At 41.5% G+C, this 19,275-nt stretch overlaps 1 protein-coding gene across 3 annotated transcripts; it reads right to left on the minus strand.

The window, feature by feature from the left end:
- Positions 1–1,018: 1,018 nt before the first annotated feature.
- On the minus strand, positions 1,019–18,293 carry NQO1 (NAD(P)H quinone dehydrogenase 1). 3 transcript variants are annotated; one of them, XM_081274645.1, is made up of 6 exons: positions 17,790–18,285; positions 9,368–9,532; positions 9,125–9,255; positions 6,548–6,661; positions 5,732–5,833; positions 1,019–3,035 (listed from the first exon to the last, which is right to left on the minus strand). In XM_081274645.1, the coding sequence occupies exons 1-6, from the start codon at positions 17,794–17,796 to the stop codon at positions 2,730–2,732; spliced, it is 825 nt and encodes a 274-aa protein (XP_081130771.1). In that variant the 5' UTR covers positions 17,797–18,285; the 3' UTR covers positions 1,019–2,729. The 3 variants fall into 3 exon arrangements, with proteins under 3 accessions (XP_081130771.1, XP_081130770.1, XP_081130772.1); XM_081274644.1 differs by having other exon boundaries at positions 9,368–9,535; positions 17,790–18,283; XM_081274646.1 differs by lacking the exon at positions 6,548–6,661 and having other exon boundaries at positions 9,368–9,535; positions 17,790–18,293.
- Between the last annotated feature and the right edge of the window lie 982 nt (positions 18,294–19,275).

The raw sequence follows: 19,275 nt of genomic DNA on the forward strand, positions 1-19,275 counted from the left end.
GCTGAGGATTGAACCCATGGGTGCTTAGCCACTGAGCCACATCCCCAGCCTTTTTTTTTTTTTTTTTTTTAATTTTGAGACAAGTTCTTGCTAAGTTACATAGGGCCTTGCTAAATTGCCGATGCTGCCTTTGAATTTATGATCTTCCTGGGATCATAAATAAAGCTGTGCCTGGCTTTGGAAAAGTTTTTTTTTTTGATTGTCCTATACAAAACAAAACTCCCTTTATCCCTCTATCCCATCCCTATGTCCTCTTTTACTTCTGAACACTTTTCACCACCTGATACATTTGTTAAATACCTTTCTTCACAAGAATGCAATTCCAGAGGACAAGCACTTAATTCACTGCTTAGTCCCTAGTGCCTAAAAGAGTGATGAGCCTGTTGGTTGGACAAATCAAAATAGATAACTTACCCTAAGGCATTTGTTTATAGCCTGTTTTTCCTTGATTTCTTTTTTTCAGTTTTGTTTGGTATCCAGGATTGAAATCAGGGCACTTAACCACTGAAACACATCCCCGGTCCTTTTTTTTTTTTTTAATTTTTAATTTTGAAACAGTCCAAGTTAATTAGGTCCTCGATAAGTTGCTGAGGCTGCTTTGAACTTGTGGTCCTCCTGCCTCACCTTCCCAAGCCACTGGGATTTCAGGCATATGCCACCGTTCTTGATTTGTTGGTTTTCGAGATAGGCTTGCCCAAGCTGGCCTTGAAATTTCAATTATCCTGCCTCAGCCTTCCAAGTTACCTGGGATCACAGGCGTATGCCCAGTAATTCTACTTGATATCTACCCCCACTCTTCTGGCTCTTTTCAATGTCTTTGAAATTTCCTGAGAGGATCAGAATAGGTTGTTCCATGGCCTTTCAGTGTGAAGCATCCCTGCTGTAATTTCTTGTTGAACCCTCTCACCTCCCATCTTCCAGTAGATTTCATGTTGGCCTGGATGTCTCTAATATTATGTTCACTAGTATGTTTTGTTAAAAAAAAAAAAAAAAAAAAAAAAAAGTCTCTTTTGTAAAAATGAATTTTATTGATTTAATTTAGAACATTCAGAAATTTACACAAAATTGCAGTGATGAGGAAAGCAACGGAAAACAATTTCACACTAAAACACCTAGCCATCTGGCATTGTGGATGTTGTTGAGGAGCAGACATCCAGTGGTAGTCTGCATCTGGTGAAGGAATTTCTCCTGATCCCTCCCGATGACATCATTTCCTTACCAGGTCTGCCCTTATTTCCTGTTTTCAGGCCACCTGCTTTTGCATCATTTCTCTTTATTTTTCTTGCAGTGCACCACAAGAGGGCAGCCTTTCATCATATTTGACTTTGAGTTGTGCCAACAATAGGAAGAGATGCATTTCAATAATTTAAATGGGAAATTTATTATACCTAAATCGGGGGCTGGGAACATAGTTTTGTAGAACACTTGCTGCTTAACATGTATATGGCCCTGGGCTCGATCCCCAACACCAAAAAATAAATAAATTCTACACCAAAATTATTCATCAAAGTTAATAACTCTAGGCCTACAACTCTAGCCCAAAAGTCATGGATAAAAACATCTTTAGTAGGTGTGGGGGTACATTTTCTTGTAATCCCAGCTACTGAGGAAGCTGAAGCAGGATAATTGCAAGTTCAAGGCCAACCTCAGCAATTTAGTAAGACCTTGTCTCTAAATAAAAAATAAAAAGGGCTGGGGAGGACTACGGTTACAGTTCAGTGGTGGAGCATTTACTTAGCATATGTGAGGCACTGGGTCTGATCCTCAGCACCACATAAAAATAAATAAAATAAAGGTATTGTGTCAATCTACAACTAAAAAGAAAATTATTAAAAAAGAGGGGGTGGCTGGGATGTAGCTCAGTGGTAAGCATCCCTGGGTTCGATCCCCAGTGCCAAGACAAAACAAAACAAAAAATATCCTTCAAAAGAAAGTCATAATTTTAGCAATAACACAGAAAATAACCTTTTGGAAGTCTAAAAGATCAGAAATAAAATTTTGGTCTTTTTTTTGTGGAAGGCTACTGTTAACTATTGAAGGTACTATTTCCTTTTTTAAATTCACTCAGAGTAGGTGTAGGTTGTGAAAATGCTGATTTCTGCAAACACTGAATTAGAAGATTGATGTAAAGAAGAGACTTTTATTAACTACTCATTTCAACGAATCTGTGTACTACATATAAACAGAAGCTGAAGGAAGAGTAATACATTGAGGTGCATTAGTCACTGTGAAGTAAATGAAACCAATATGTATCATAAACAAGCTAATGCTAACTAGTAAGCAAGTTCAGTCCCTTAGGCTACAGGGATTCAGTCACTTGTTTCTCTAAGCAATTCCCTTCTGCCATAAACCACAGAGAAGTAATTAAAAGAAAGTTATCTTTAGAGAATTGGATGTTATCTAGCCATTTAGCCCTTTAAAAGGGAATTAAATTGTGTATATGACCTTAAAGAATATTTTCTAGTATCTACCATGTATCTATACTTTTCTCTCTACATTCCAAGTGGCTTCTGGCACCTAATCATATTTTGGTTATATGTTATGATAACAACCATTAAGAATCAGTTGCATATAATAGAAAGATGATCCAAAAATATATAAATGCAGTCTATTTCTTCTCCTTTTCATTCTTTGTGGGGAAAAAAGAGAAAAATCTAAATCTTAAAAACTAAAGCAATCCATGAAACTAAAAGAAAAAAAAAATCCTAGAAATCATGTCTTATTGAATCTTATTTTCTGGCTTTGATCTGGTTGTCAGTTGGAATGGACTTGCCCAGGTGATGGCCCACAGAAAGGCCAAATTTCTTGTTTTTCTGCTCATCTTGAACCTCTTTTTTCAATAAAAATCCTGTCTGGAAGTCCAGGTCAAAGAGGCTGCTTGGAGCAAAATACAGTGGTGTTTCATCCCAAATGTTCTCCAGGCGTTTCCTCCATCCTTCCAGGACCTGAGTTCGGGCATCTGGTGGAAGGTGCCCAATGCTATATGTCAGTTGTGGTTCTAAGACTTGGAAGCCACAAAAATGCAGAGTACCACTCTGGGGAAACATGAAACACAGAGATAAGTAACAGACCAATTCTATGCAGTTTGTATAATAAAAACAAAAAACAAAAACACCAAACTTTGGTCTGGGCTTCCCAGTAAGACTTCAGTAGGAGATAAGAGGTGCCCTGGAGAATTATAATTATATTCTCACCTTCTTCCCTCCCTACCTAGGTGTTACCTATCTGAGCCTATTTACCTATGCTCTTTAAAAGAATAAAACCTTGAAAGCGTGCCAACCTGGATCCTCTGCCAAAAGTGCCGGAAATTCTATTACATTAGGGAGAGTTTCAGCTTCTTGGCTGCTGACTCTTGCCGATGTGCATTTCTCCACCTCTCCACAAACAAGATGGGTAGTAATAAATTATCTTCCAGGTGGTCACTTCACTTGCTCTCCTCTCCACCCCTTTTCTTGGAATAGATTACCTTGAGAATTCAGTGATATCAAAAAGCCACCTCAGGCTTCAGTTTTATTTATCTCTAAAACAGGCTAGATCCTTGGCCCATTTGTTGATTGGGTTATTTGTTATCTTATTGTCTAATTTTTTGAGTTCTTTATATACTCTGGATATTAGGGCTCTATCTGAAGTGTGAGGAGTAAAGATTTGTTCCCATGATGTAGGCTCCCTATTTACCTCTCTTATTGTTTCTTTTGCTGAGAAAAAACTTTTTAGTTTGAGCAAGTCCCATTTGTTGATTCTAGATATTAATTCTTGTGCTATGGGTGTCCTATTGAGGAATTTGGAGCCCGACCCCACAGTATGTAGGTCGTAGCCAACTTTTTCTTCTATCAGATGCCTTGTCTCTGGTTTGATATCAAGCTCCTTGATCCATTTTGAGTTAACTTTTGTGCATGGCGAGAGAAAGGGATTCAGTTTCATTTTGTTGCATATGGATTTCCAGTTTTCCCAGCACCATTTGTTGAAGATGCTATCCTTCCTCCATTGCATGCTTTTAGCCCCTTTATCAAATATAAGAAAGTTGTAGTTTTGTGGGTTGGTTTCTGTGTCCTCTATTCTGTACCATTGGTCCACCCGCCTGTTTTGGTACCAATACCATGCTGTTTTGTTACTATTGCTCTGTAGTATAGTTTGAAGTCTGGTATCGCTATACCACCTGATTCACACTTCCTAAACAGACACTTCTCAGAGGAGGACATACAATCAATCAACAAGTACATGAAAAAATGCTCACCATCGCTAGCAGTCAGAGAAATGCAAATCAAAACCACCCTAAGATATCATCTCACTCCAGTAAGATTGGCAGCCATTATGAAGTCAAACAACAACAAGTGTTGGCGAGGATGTGGGGAAAAGGGTACACTTGCACATTGTTGGTGGGACTGCAAATTGGTGCAACCAATTTGGAAAGCAGTATGGAGATTTCTTGGAAAGCTGGGAATGGAACCACCATTTGATCCAGCTATTCCCCTTCTGGGTCTATTCCCTAAAGACCTAAAAACAGCATGCTATAGGGACACTGCTACATTGATGTTCATAGCAGTACAATTCACAATAGCAAGACTGTGGAAGCAACCTAGATGCCCTTCAATAGACGAATGGATTAAAAAAAATGTGGCATTTATACACAATGGAGTATTACTCTGCATTAAAAAATGACAAAATTATAGAATTTGGAGGGAAATGGATGGCATTAGAGCAGATTATGCTAAGTGAAGCTAGCCAATCCCTAAAAAACAAATGCCATATGTCTTCTTTGATATAAGGAGAGTAACTAAGAACAGAGTAGGGAAGAAGAGCATGAGAAGATGACTAACATTAAACAGGGATGAGAGGTGGGAGGGACAGGGAGAGAGAAGGGAAATTGCTTGGAAATGGAAGGAGACCCTCAGGGTTATACAAAATTACATACAAGAGGAAGTGAGGGGAAAGGGAAAAATAATACAAGGGGGAGAAATGAATTACAGTAGAGGGGGTAGAGAGAGAAGAGGGGAGGGGAGGGGAGGGGAGGGGGGATAGTAGAGGATAGGAAAGGCAGCAGAATACAATAGACATGAGTATGTCAATATGTAAATCAGTGGAAGTGTAACTGATGTGACTGCAATCTGTATAGGGGGTAAAAATGGGAGTTCATAACCCACTTGAATCAAAGTGTGAAATATGATATATCAAGAACTATGTAATGTTTTGAACAACCAATAAAAAAAAATAAAACAGGCTAGACTGAATCATTTCTTAAATTGTCCTAGGCTCTCTTAGTTTGTGAGACTGTAGAAGAAACCTGGAGAAGGCCAGGAAGATTAGAGAGAGATGTGAGTCATCCAGAGAGAACCAGGGTTCTGGGCTCGGCTCATGTGCACTAGTTCTTGGTTAGGAGAGAATGATGTTTGATCATGTGTGTACAAGCTATAAACACAGGTGCCTGGAAAGTCAGGTAAGTTCCTAAAGGGAATTGCCAGCAGTTCTCAATCACTGCCATGCTTTTTTTCTTTTCTTTTTTTTTTTTTTTTAAGATGGGTCTCACTGTATTGTCTAGCTGGCCTTGAACTTGAGATCCTCCTGCTTGGGCCTCCTGAATAGCTGGATGACAGGCATACACCATGACATACGGCTATTACTACACTTTTATCTCCACACCTCATATCTATCTTCAGCTACTATCTGGAGGCTTTGTAACCCATGGAAAGCTCCATTAATGAATTCCCCTGAAGGTTCATTGAGAACAAAGTACCTGAATTGGCCAGAGAATGATGTTCATGTCCCCGTGGACACCATGAAGGGAGTACATGGAGCCACTACCACCAGTGGTGATGGAAAGGATGGCCTTCTTATTCTGTGAAAAAAAAAAAAAAGAAAACAAGCTCATCACCCCTCCTCTGTCACAGTAAATGAATGAGACAGCCCTAGGGAAGGGGCCACACGGGCCCACCCTGTTCATGGTGTGTACTCTTTCATACTTTGGCTCCTCTGACCCTCCCAGCATGACTCTGTAGAAGATCCAGCCTAGATGGTCTACAGACAGATAACCAGGGCAAGCCAAGGGTTTCCCCCACCTGCATGTGACCATAGATTAAAGCTGTCAATAGTCACCAAAATCTGTGTTGGCTGCCTCAGTGGAGATATTTGTTGTCTTTAATCTGTCTCCCTACAGTGCTGGGCATGGATTAGGATAAAATCTTTCACATAAAAGTATCAAAATATTTCTTGTGCAGTATTTGGGTCTTCAAAAGAAGACAAACATTATTTACTCATTTTTGCAGTACTGGGGATTGCACCCACAGCCTCACACATGCTAGGCAAGTAGCTCTACCACTGAGTCACTTCCCTAGACACCCTCCCCAATTTTGGTTTTATTTAATCCCCTAAACTCTCTTTTTTTCTGGAATATTTTAAAACAAATTCCAAACATCATATCATTTCATCATAAAAGCCTAGTCATGCATCTCTCCCAAAGGACCTAGAGCCTGACCTTAGTGTCTGGTTGTACTCAAGAGTTTTGCCTCAGGATAGAATCCAGCTATTAGAAAACTCAGAACCATTCACCTACCCGGAAAGGCCCCTTGTCATACATGGCAGCATATGTGTAGGCAAACTCTCCTACCAACACTCGCTCAAACCAGCCTTTCAGTATGGCAGGGACTCCAAACCACTGCAGTGGAAACTGGGGAACAGAAGACATTAAAGAGATCAAACCAGGTCCCACACAGAAGAAGTCTCAGAGCGCTGGCTTTTGTCATTTCCTCTGGAGGAGTTAGCACATTTAAGAAAAGAGAAAATTGGCAGGGTTCAGTGGTGTGTGCTTGTAGGTCAGGAGGCTAATGTGGGAGGACTGCTTGAGCTAGGGAGTTAGAGGCCAGCCTGGACAACACAGTGAGACCCCTGTCACAAAACAAATAAATACTTAAAAATAAATACATATGGTAGCAGGAAACTTATAGAATAACAAGAAAATTATTGTCCTTGCTCAGCCAACTTGGCATTATGGTTTCTGCTTAAAAATGTAAATATTGGCTGGATCTGAATAAAGCCATATACAAATAAGATTCATTTTTGTGAAATCACACTTGGCAGCAAACTCTAAATAGCAAGGATTTCAGACAAGATTTGTTTCAATGTGTGATGCCTAAATCTGTATTTCCCCAAGAATTTACACTAATAGGTGTAGTACCAAAAATATAACTGTTCCTTGTGCACATCTACCTAAAATCCTATCATTTAGAATAAACAAAACCACTAAAATGCAAACAAATGGTCAGTGTAAGATTTATCAGGAAATTCCCATGAGAAAGTCTTGTCCTTTTTTTAAAAAAAAAAAAAATCAGGGATTGAACCACTGAGCCACATTCCTGGCCCTTTTTATTTAATTACAGGCATGCACTACCATGCCCAACTAAGTTATCATATATTTAAATCATGAATCAGAAGAAATACTTAGGGCTGGGGTTGTGGCTCATGTGCGAGGCCCTGGGTTCGATTCTCAGTACCACATAAATAAAGTAAGGGTATTGTGTCGAACTACAACTAAAAAATAAATGTTTTTTTTTTTTTTAAAGGAGAAGGCTGGGGATGTGGCTCAAGCGGTAGCGCGCTCGCCTGGTATGCGTGCGGCCCGGGTTCGATCCTCAGCACCACATACCAACAAAGATGTTGTGTCCGCCGAGAACTAAAAAATAAATATTAAAACAAACAAACAAAAAATCTTTTAAAAAAATAAAAATAAAAATAAATAAATAAATAAAAAATAAATAAATTAAAAAAGGAGAAATACTTATATATTCCTTATTCTGCTTTTGTCAGGGCAAGAGGTCAGATAAGCCAGGCAATGTGGTGGTGCACATCTGAAATCCTAGTAACTCAGGCTGAGGCTGGAGAATTACAAGTTCAAGGCCAGTCTCAGCAACTTAGTAATACCCTCTCTCAAAATAAAAAAGAAAAAGGGCTGAGGGTGTAGCCCAGTGGCAAAGTGCCCCTGGGTTTAATCCCCAGTACCTTAAAAAGAAAAAGACTGCTAGCCGGGCGCAGTGGCACACACCTGTAATCCCAGCAGCTTGGGAGGCTGAGACAGGAGGATTGTGAGTTCAAAGCCAGCCTCAGCAAAAAGTGAGGCTTGCTGTCTCTAAATAAAATACAAAATAGGGCTGGGGTGTGGCTTAGTGGTTGAGTGCCCCTGAGTTCAATCCTCAGTCCCCCCCACAAAAAAAGACTGCCATAGTATACTGATTTTGCCAGAATAAGACTTCACCTGACATCTTTCATAAAACTGTTATAATAAATACACAAATCTGCAGTATTTACATTACCCTCAGTGCTATTTGGTAGTTTGCACTCTAAGGTTTGGTTGTTTCACAGTGACTGAATCACTGTGAAAACTAAGCCAGCACCACCTTCTTTGTGAGGTTTCCAGAGCCAGGTACTCTCCATACTCAGTATCAAAGGGCAGGTAGGAATTGGTAATAGCAAAGTCATTGAACTGAGTCTGGCTTACAGGGAAGATACTGACAGGATGGACACACCATCCAGTGTTGTCTGCTAAACAATGAGATGGCTTTGGGGAGAAGAAAAGCCAAAGTGTGCTGCAGGATCGCATCCAGCAGGGCCAGAGCTGGGAAAATGCACCAGCAGTGAAGTCACTGGGCAACCTGTTTGGGATTCTCATGAAGAGATGGGAGAATTGCAAATTTTGGGAGAGTCTATCAGGAACCACTAAATGAAGGGAAGATTAGGTATATTGGAGAAAACAAATGGAAGGCTTATCTGTTGTTATCACATTCCCAAGTGCAAAGAGCAATACAGCCAGGTTCACAGTATCTGTGGATCTGTGTTATATAGCACCTATAAAGCAATCACCTTTATTCACAGAGAATGCAGCAAAGTGGGGTAAGTGACTGTTCGATTTTCCACAGCTAATTATGTGACAGGTCTAGGAAAAAACAAAAGTGTCACTACCCATGGTAGGCAAGTGTTCTAACTCCAGCCCTTTTTATTTTGTTTCGATGGGGTCTCACTGAGTTCCCCACACTGGACTCAAACTTGGATTCTCCTACCTCAGTCTCCTGAGTAGCTGGGATTACAGATGTGCACTGCTGTGCCCAACTATGCTTCTGATGTCCTGTCCCTACTGTACCTGAAATATCACAAGGTCAGCAGCTTCCAGCTTCTTTTGTTCAGCCACAATATCTGGGCTCAGGCAGCCTTCTTTATACGCTAGACAAGATTCGACAGTATACTGGAATTTCTCGGGGTCCTTAAGTTTACCTGCCAAGAGGAACAAGAGGGGCTGAGGCCAGAGGGGCCAAGGCTGGTCCAGGGAGTCCACAGGCAAATGGTTTCATAAAGAACTAATTAAAGGGGGAGGGGTAGCTCCTACCTGTGATGTCCTTTCTGGAAATGATGGGATTGAAGTTCATGGCATAGAGGTCGGACTCAGCCACTTCCCATCCATTCCTTTTTAGAACCTCTGCAGCAGCCTCTTTCATGGCGTAGTTGAAGGATGTCCTCTCGGAGTGGGCCAGTACAATCAGGGCTCTTCTGACTACTTAAGACACACACACAAGGCATAACTGGGTAAGTATCCCTTATCTGAAATGCTTGTTTCGGATTTCAGAGTTTTTCAGGTTTTGGAATATTTGCTTAGACTTTATTAGTTGGACACCCTTCCCCAAAATTAGAATCCAGAAGGCTCCAAAACCCAAGGCTTTTTGAACGTCATGTTGGCCCTCAAAAACAAAGTTTCAGATTTTGGAGCATTTCTGTTTTCAGATTTTAATTAGATATGCTCTACCTGTACCAACCAGCAAAGCCTGAACTGTAGGGGAGCAGTGGACCATAAAGGAAGAGGTCATTAGGTTATTACTATCCATCTCAGTCTGAGATGGAGAGTAATTTATGAAAGAGGTTTATTCAGCTCACAGTTCTAGAGGCTGGGAGGCCAAGGGGCTGCATCTATTGCAGGCCTTCTTGCTAGCAGGAACTCTCTACAGAGTCCTAAAATGGTGCAGGGCAATGCATGACAAGACAGAGCCAAACTGGCTTTTATAGTGGACACATAGTAATCTATTAATCCACTGATTCATTAGTCCATGAATGGCTTAATCTACTGGTGAGGACAGACGCCTCATGACCCAACCACCTGGCCAAAGTTCCATCTGGTCCCACCACTTAATACCTTATGATGAGGATTAAATTTCAATATGAGTCTTAGTGAGAACATTCAAATCACAGTACCATCCCCTGCAGCCAGAAATAAAAGTAGCAGCAAATGGGGCAAGGGGTGTAGCTCAGGATAGTGTGTGTGTATCCCATGTCTGGGACCCGAGTTCAATTCCCAGAAGAAAAAAATAAAGAATCAACAATAACAACAACAGGGCTGGGGTTGTGGCGCAGCAGAAGAGCGCTTGCCTAGCAAGTGCGAGGCCCTGGGTTCGATCCTCAGCACCACATAAAAATACATAAAATAAAGGTATTGTGTCCAACTACAACTAAAAAATAAATAAACAAAAAATTACTAAAGGAGGCATTTTGATTCAGTGACAAATCAGTCCGTAGAGTGGTTACCCTTGTCAGCAGGCAGTGATAGAAGGGCACAGTGGGAATTCCAGGGTGCTGGTGACATTCTTTTTTTTTTTTTTTTTGGTATTGGGGTTGAACTCAGGGGCACTCCATCACTGAGCCACATCCCCAGACCTATTCTGTATTTTATTTAGAGACAGGGTCCCACCTCGCCCTGCTTCTATTTCTTGATCTAGGTGCTGAATAAGTGAAAATTCACTTAGTATTTGTCTACTTTTTTTTTTTGTGGGGAACAAAACTAGGGCCTTTTTTTGCTAAATAAGCTCTCTACCACTGAACCACATCCCCTTCCCCAATAAAATAGTTTTGTTTTCAGTTACCCCATAAACTTACTGCATTCGGCAATAATTTCAGGTGGATTGAAGCGCTAAATGTTTTTTTTTTCAATTTGTTTGTTTGTTTATTTATTTTGTTTGGTTTTGGTACCAGGGATTGAATACAGGACTCTTAACTAATAAATAAATAAACAAACAACAAACAATAACAACAAAAAACAATGACTAAAGGAGGCATTTTGATTCAGTGAGAAATCAGCAGCTGATTTAATAATAAATCTGAGCCACATACCCAGTGGCCTCCCCGCCTTGCACCACGACCCCCTCCCCAGCTTTTTTAAAAAAATTTTGGAGACAGGGTCTCTCTAAGTTGCTTGGGGATTCACTAAATTGTTGAGGCTGGCTTTGGACTTGCAATCCTCCTGCCTCACTCAGCTTCCTGTGTTGCTGGGATCACAGGTGTATGCCATTGTGCCCAGCTTGGAGCTCTAAATGTTTTTAAATAAAACTGTTAAAATAGTGGAGAAGGAAAGGGAGAATTTGTATAACCTCAGAGCACAGGGGCCGGGGATGTGGCTCAAGTGGTAGCGCGCTCGCCTGCCATACATGCGGCCCGGGTTCGATCCTCAGCACCACATACCAACAAAGATGTTGTGTCCGCCGAGAACTAAAAAATAAATATTAAAAATTCTCTCTCTCTCTCTCTTTAAAAAAAAAAAACACCTCAGAGCACAGAATATTTTTAAAGAAAGACAAGAAATTCAGAAGCCATGAAGGAAAAGTTTGACAGGGAAAGCCTCATAAAAATAAAAAATTGGGTTAGCAGAAGACACCAGAAACAAAGTCAACAGGAGAAAACAGCAATTCTTATCTCAAGGAGTTAAACTCCCAAAGACTAAACAAAAAAAAAGAGAGATGATGCTAGAGAAAAGTGGGTCAAGGGTATGAACAGCCATTCACAGAGGAGGAAATGCAAATGGCAATAAACAAATGAAAAGCTGCTCTGTCTGGCCTGCCAAGAAAAGCCAATCAAAATGAGATATATTTACCCAAGAGACTGGCAAAAAAAAAAAAAAAAAAGGAGAAATTAAGACAAATAAGATTGAAGGCTATTAAGATTGTAGGAAAACTAGCACATTCCTGGTGAGAATATGAGTTACCTCAACTTTTGGAAAAGTAATCAGGCTGAATCTAGCTCACCAAGGATGTATGTATACTACACCATTGTTTTCACTGGCAAAAACTGGATATAACCTGGATGTCTATAAGGGGGACATTTGAATAAACTGTGGCTATATCCATATTACAGAATATTTTGCTGGTAATGAGAAATTCAGGGCACGGTGGCACACACCTGTAATCCCAGCAGCTGGGAAGGCTGAGGCAGGAGGACTGCAAGTTCAAAGCCAGCCTTAGCAACTTAGCAAGGCCCTAAGCAACTCAGCAAGACTCTGTTGCTAAATAAAAAATTTAGAAGGCTGGAGATGTGCTTCAGTGGTTGAGCCCCACTGTGTTCCATCCCCAGTACCAAAAAAAAAAAAAAAAAAAAGGCATTGGGGGTGCAACTCAGTGGTAGAGTGCTTGCCTAGTATGCGCAAGACCCTGGGTTCAATCCCCATGTACCACTAAAAAGGAAGAAAAAAAGGAACGCAGAAAGATATCCAGAATACAGTATTAACATAAAAAATCAAGTTAATGTGAATCTTTTATTTAAAAGAAAAAGGGAGGAAAACCACTCATGTATGTGGATTTGTAGTATGTTGGTAAGAGGGGAAGTTGTCAGTTATCACAACCTGCCATGGTTAGAATGGTCTCCTCCAAAATTCAGGTGTTGCCAATGTTGGAATTTTAAGAGGTGGGGCCTCTAAGAGGTGATTGGGCCAAGAGGGCTCCTTCCTGTCCATGGGACTAGCCTTGATAAAGGAGATTTCCGGCAGCTGCTTGGTCAGCTCGCTCTTCTACTGCTTTCCACCATGTGAGGACACAACGTTGCTCTCTTCTGGAAGGATGTGGCTCTTACCAGACAACTAAACCTGACTGCACCTTGACCTTGGACTTCCCAGCCTTCAAAACTGTGAGAAATAAATTTCTGATTTTTTTTAAATAAATTAGCCAGTCTCGGGTATTCTGTTCTGGCTGCAGAAAATGGACCAAGGACACAACCATATGAGGTAGACAGAATTAGTATCCCCATGTTATGGATGAGAAAATAATCAAGTTACTCAAGTTTAGGGCTGGGTACGAAGCTTTGAGGTAGAGTGCTTGCCTATCATGCATGAGGCCCTGTGTTCCATCCCCAGAAGATAAAAGAAAAAAATTAAGTTTATAAAGTAAATGGGGTAAACTTGGATTAACTTAAAAAATAAAAATATATTGGGCTGGGGGTGTGGCTCTGTGGTAGAGCGTTTGCAATTCATGTGTGAGGCACTGGGTTTGATCCTCAGCACCACATAAAATTAAATTAATTAATTAATTAAATAAAGGTACTGTGTCCATCTACAATTAAAAACTATTTTTTAAAAATAAATAAAAATATAGCTGGGCGTGGTGGTGCATGCCTGTAATCCCAGCAGCTCGGAGGGCTGAGGCAGGAGGATTGCATGTTCAAAGCCAGCCTCAGCAATGACAAGGCACTAAGCAATTCAGTGAGACCCTGTATCTAATAAAATATAAGAAAGGGCTGGGGATGTGGCTCAGAGGTTGAGTGCCCCTGAGCTCAATCCCTGGTAACAAAAATAATAAATAAGTAAAAATAGAAATCTAAACACAAGTAGTACCAATGTGTGGGGCATCAGGAGAATACCAAAGAAAGGAATTTTATTACCACAATTGCTCTGAATAACCTGGGCCACTACTTCATGCCCTACTGATTCATATAAGTGGTAACTTTAGATGGAACTACGCGAGAAAGCATCTGCAATTCATTGTACTGCTTGAAAAACTACAAATAACTAAATAACTAGAAAGGAATGTTTAAGCTTTTCAGTTTTGTTTCTGCTATTATTGTTAACCACACCTGGCATGGGAGGCACCTCCCAGGTTAAGTTCAGTAAAGACTTCGGAGCCCAGGTGCCAAACATGAAGATTTCCAAGCTTGGTCCTGAGATTTCAGACTGTTTAGGATTCAGTGGAATATGCATTTAGCAATTTTTTTAATGCTATAGAAGTGATTTATCTGCTTTGGACAGCCTGGGAAAAGGAACCTCTGAGAATGTCTCAACAAATTCCGACCCCCTGTCTTTTCCGTTCATGGATTTAACATTACTGGGAGAAATGGGATCACATTAAGCTAACATGTGCATTTTCTTTTTTATTTACCCTTGCATTCATCTTATCAATGCTTACTAAACATTGCTTTGTCAGCTTTTATTCTGTTGACTTCTTATTGACATTAAGCATTTCCTGAGTAGGAAAACAAAGTTGCTTCACAAAAAATAATCAAGTCAAGATATCCATCGCTTACTCTTCCTAGGAGCTCGCCACCTAAGAGCTACAGGCATGCCTGCAACCTTAAAAAATTTTAAAGAGTAAGGCAAGTTCCAGGTACAGTGACACATGCCTGTAGTCCCAGCACTCAGGAAGCTGCAGGAGCATCTCTCTTTTTTTTTTTTTAATATTTATTTTTTAGTTATCGGCGAACACAGCATCTTTGTTGGTATGTGGTGCTGAGGATCGAACCCGGGCCGCACGCATACCAGGCGAGCGGGCTACCACTTGAGCCACATCCCCAACCCCAGGAGCATCTCTTGAACCCAGGCGTTCAAGGCCAGCCTGGGCAACATAGCAAAACACCATTTCAAAACCAAGCAACTGACAAAGTAAGTCAAGAAACAAATTGGAATAAATAAATCCTACAAAAGTACAGTCCTTGGAATACATAGATTCCCCAAAGAAATTCCATAGAAAAGGGGTCAATGGTTCTGAATAGGTAATTAAGGGACCATTAATTTGCAATTAACACAATCATCAGAAGTAAAGAGTAAATAAGGATATAACTAATTAGAACAAATTCTAAAAAAAAGAGTAAAACAGGAGATTTACTATGTGCTTTCCCACTGAGTCCCCACATTCCCAGCACCTAGCACATCCTTATTATTAAGCTCTGTCCTTACACCACAAAATCTTGGTCTCTATGAAATATATAGTGGTTCATCCTGACTTCTCCATGGGCCATGAAAACTCTTGTTCCTTCTCCTCTACCTGTCTTTTATTTCCACCCTAAGCCAATACCAGTCAACTTTTCTTTCTGCCCCCGAAATGATAATGTTCTCAAAAACCAATCTCTCTGCCTCTCCTTACTTAATTATTGTGCACCTGCTAAGCACCAGGCATGTTAAAGACAGCTGGGATACAACAGTATTCCAAATAGATGGAAATCCTTCTCTTCATAGAGCTTAAATTCTGGTGGCAAAAGTTATCTGGACTATCCCCGTGGGAGCTGAACTCTGTTATCATCTATTTCTCTAACATTCCTGCTGGTACACTGTCTTGACCCTCAAGCCAATCTGAAATCTAGAGCTTTTACTAATCTTCTAAATCCAATTATATTCTCAAACTGCATGGTTTCCTTAATGATCAACACAACAGAACTTGTTTGTTTTTGTTTTTGGGTACCAGGGATTTAACTCAGGGGCACTCAAACACTGAGCCACATCCCCTGCCCTATTTTGTATTTTATTTAGAGACAGTGTCTCATTGAGTTGCTTAGCACCTCGCTTTTGCTGAGGCTGGCTTTGAACTCGTGATCCTCCTGCCTCAGCCTCCAGAGCTGCTGGGATTATAGGCGTATGCCACTGTGCCTGGACAACACAACAGAACTTAATAGCAAGAAAAGTGGCAGAGAAGGAACGAGATTGTAGTTAATTATTTGAATAGAGAGGATTGTTGCCAGTGAAAGATTCATTACCCACATGTTTGTTTGTTTGTTTTGCAGAAAGAATAAGCAATTTTTAAAAAACCTACTAGAAATGTAATAAGGCCAGGTCCTCAAATTAGTTTTGGGCATTTTGCACCTGCTCTCCCTCATTTGACTCCTGGAGAGAATGTGGGTGTGAATCTGATAACTCGTTTCAAACAAATGCTCTGTATACTTGGTCAACTTCAAGATTTAGTTCGCTGGGTAAAGCTAAAACCAGTTATACAAGATCCAAATCTTCCCATTTCCCTTCCCCCTCTTTTTGTGTTTGTTACACATATAGAACATACTATAGGACTGAAAAATCAGAAAATAGTTCTTCCTTTATTTGGAGGAGGGGGTGTCTGGGTCTTAGGGCAGCTGAAGAATGAAGTACAGTAGAGCCCCTAATCCATGGTTTTACTTTCTTGGTCAACTGAGGTCCAAAAGTGTTAAATGGAAAATTCCAGAAATAAATAGCATAGGTTTTAAGTAACTTTTATTAGAGCATATTGTTCTATTTTATTAATAGTTATTGCTCTAAGCCAGGCATGGTGGCAAAGGCCTATGATCCCAGCTGCTCCAGAGGCTGAGGCAGAGATCGAGTGCAAATTCAAAGCCATCTTCAGCAAAAGCAAGGCACTAAGGAACTTAGTGAGACCCTATCTCTAAATAAAATTCAAAATAGGACTGGGGATGTGGCTCAGTGGTTGAGTGCCAATGAGTTCAATCCCTGGTACAAAAAAAAATTAGTTATTGCTGTGTTCTTTTATGGTACCGACTTTATAAAATAAACTTTATTATAGGTATAGAGGTATAGGAAAAATAAAAAAACAGTATACACAGGGTTCCGTGCTGTCTGTGATTTCAAGCATCTCTGGGAGTCTTGAATGTTCCCACAAATCGGAGGAGGGCTACTATAGAGAGAAACATTGACTAACCCTTATGCTGGAAGTCTTATCAGCCTTTAAAAGCCCTGCCCTGCTGACTCTCCCAGCAATGCAAGGTGTGGCTTCCAACCAGCAGCTCAGCCCTTTCTGTAGAAATTCTCACAACTGTAGATTGTCAACTGCACTGACAATCTCCTCCCCACTTACTTTTAGCAAGGTGAGATTCAGTGAATTCATGTGTCTTTAGAGGCAGCATTAGATTCAGAGAAAGAAATTATAAAAAGGTGGAGTACTGCTCCACTTGAGGAAATGCTTTCTAAATAAATCCTAGTGCTGTCCATTCTCTGAAGGAGGTCCTCTAGCAGTCACTGGAGGTGTCACAGCTGGTCAAGGATGCATTAGAGGCCAGTCGGCCTACCAGACAGAATTGTGGTGACCTCCAAGGACCCCCAGTGATTGCAAGATAGGGAAACTATCACTAAGAAGGACCCAATACCAAATCAGTTTTGCCCAGTCCAAGAGTCATATTGGAAAGTGTCTCTGGGGCCTTGCAGCCAGGAGTTGGGTCTGGTTTCTATCAAACCAAAGGCAGCCAGGCAGCTGCTTTCCTAGCTCCAGTCCCCCAGTTGCTAGATTTCCCTCCAGAAACTAGGCATCCAAACTTTTAAAAATAAAATTGCTTCCCGCTCCCCCACCACCACCACCACCACCACAGGCTTGGGACAGGGTCTTGCTAAATTACCCAGGCTGGCTTCAAACTTGTAATCCTGATGCTTTAGGCTCCAGAGTACCTGGGATTACAGGGGCACACCATCATGCCTGGCACCTATTTGTATTGTAAATGTCAACAACTTATTCCACCAGGTCAAACAAGGGTGGGCATTGGGCCAGATGTGGCCTCTGATGGTCAGTTTCTGACTTATGCAGACTGGAATTTTTGCTACCTAGTGTCAGAAGTGAAAGTGGGCTGAAGGATGATCCAAGAGTCTGGGGTAGTAACAGAAGCTCCCCTTTTACCAAACTGGTCAAAGTGCGTCCCGGGACTCTAATCTCTTCCCCTTTTTTGGTTTGAGTCAAGGAACAAAACTCAAAGCCAAACCCCTGCATCCTCCTTCAGAGGAACTGTGATCAGAGACAAATGTTCTAGTGGGCTGCACTCACCCTCCATAGCTCCCACAGTGCTAGCAGTCCCGAGTGCTGATTGGCTGGGATGCTGGTTGCTAGGGCGACCTCTGGGGCAGGGCAAAGAAGTCCAAAGGCTGTGTGAGCTCCGGCTTGGGAGATATTCCAAGCGCTGGGCACCGAAGCACTCGCTGGTTTATATCCCGCCTGGCCCAGCCCAGGATGACCAGTGAGGGCGGGGCCAGACAACTGCACCCCGAGGCCCTGGGCCAGGACGCCAGGTCTGAGATACAGCAAGTTACGGGAATCTGGAGTCCAGTAGCGGCCCCTGGATGTGGAAGTCAAGAAGGTTCCCCTTGGGGCCAAGGGAGTCTGAAGGATCTGGGTGGGTGTGGGAGGCAGGTTCATCCGCACCACATCCTAGGACCCCTGAGGATGCAAAAAGGAAAATTTCCCGTGGAGGTCCTGCCTCTGTTAGATGTTCCGGTCTGGCCACTCCCAGTCACAGAAAAAAACCCTTGACACCCAAAGGGGTAAACAAAAAATTGGATGAGGTTGACTGTGATCCTTTTGTCTCAGATTCTGCTGAGTCACCATGACTCCGGACTTGAGAGGGCTGAGAGCAGCAGGGACACTTGCTCCCATGGAAATGAGTGAGCTTCTTTGACCAGGGGAAAGGGGCATAGAGGGGCATAGAATGCACTTCCCTGCCCCTCACGGCTAGGTAAAGGGGAATGAACCAGTTTTGCCTCCCTAGAGCTAGGTTGGGCTAGGCGGGTGAGGGAGATAGCAGCTATGGGAAAGGATCACGGAGGCAGATGAAAGTTTAATGGCTTCACACATAGCTTTACTGAGGGTTTGAAATCGAAGAGCAAAAGTTAAAAATCTTTGTAAGTAAAATTTACAGTAAAGTCATCCTACAGGATAGAGAGGAGACATACAGGATACTGCCCTGAATCTACATCCTACATGATAGAGGGTCTAGAAAAAAGAAATTAAACTTGAAAGTGATAATTCTGAAGAATTATGGAGGGAAGGTAGTGGAGAGTACACAGGGCCCTCGCCAGTGGTGTCAATTTTGAGGTGGTCCTGGAAAGCTTTGTCTTCAAGATAAATACATACTTGAATACACTGTTTCTGAAAATCAAAATAAATACCAAAAAACAAATCGTGAATAACAAAATATTAAAATGGTAAAGACAGGATTAGTGACAGTGTTGTAGGGACAAATGAGGCAAGGCACTGAAAATAGCAGGAAACCGTTTTATTTGGCTGTAGTCAGGTTCAGAGGGCCTAGCTTTTGCTGTAATCAATTAATCCCCTGAACCCCAAGTTCAGGGAGTTTCAGAATTTTATACCCAGCATGTAAGGGGAGGGGCTCAGAGGTTCACAATCTGCAGAAGTTCACATAAAAGCAGCTTTTTCTTTCACTGTTCTGGGCAAGTTAACTCTTCAAGGACAACACCTGAGAAGGGGAGAGCTTCTTCTCCCCTTTCTTTCCTTCCCCTGCCAGCTGTTACCATGG

The sequence above is a fragment of the Spermophilus citellus genome, assembly GCF_964194105.1.
Source record: "Spermophilus citellus genome assembly, chromosome: 18".
NCBI classification, from domain to species: domain Eukaryota; kingdom Metazoa; phylum Chordata; class Mammalia; order Rodentia; family Sciuridae; genus Spermophilus; species Spermophilus citellus.

Excerpts from the sequence above, each read along its gene's own strand:
- NQO1 (XM_081274644.1), bottom strand. Across the intron at positions 6,662-9,124 it reads CTGACCTTGTGATATTTCAG|TTTCCACTGCAGTGGTTTGG; the intron begins GTACAGTAGGGA and ends TCTGTTCCCCAG. Across the intron at positions 3,036-5,731 it reads TCATTCTCTGGCCAATTCAG|AGTGGTACTCTGCATTTTTG; the intron begins GTACTTTGTTCT and ends ATGTTTCCCCAG.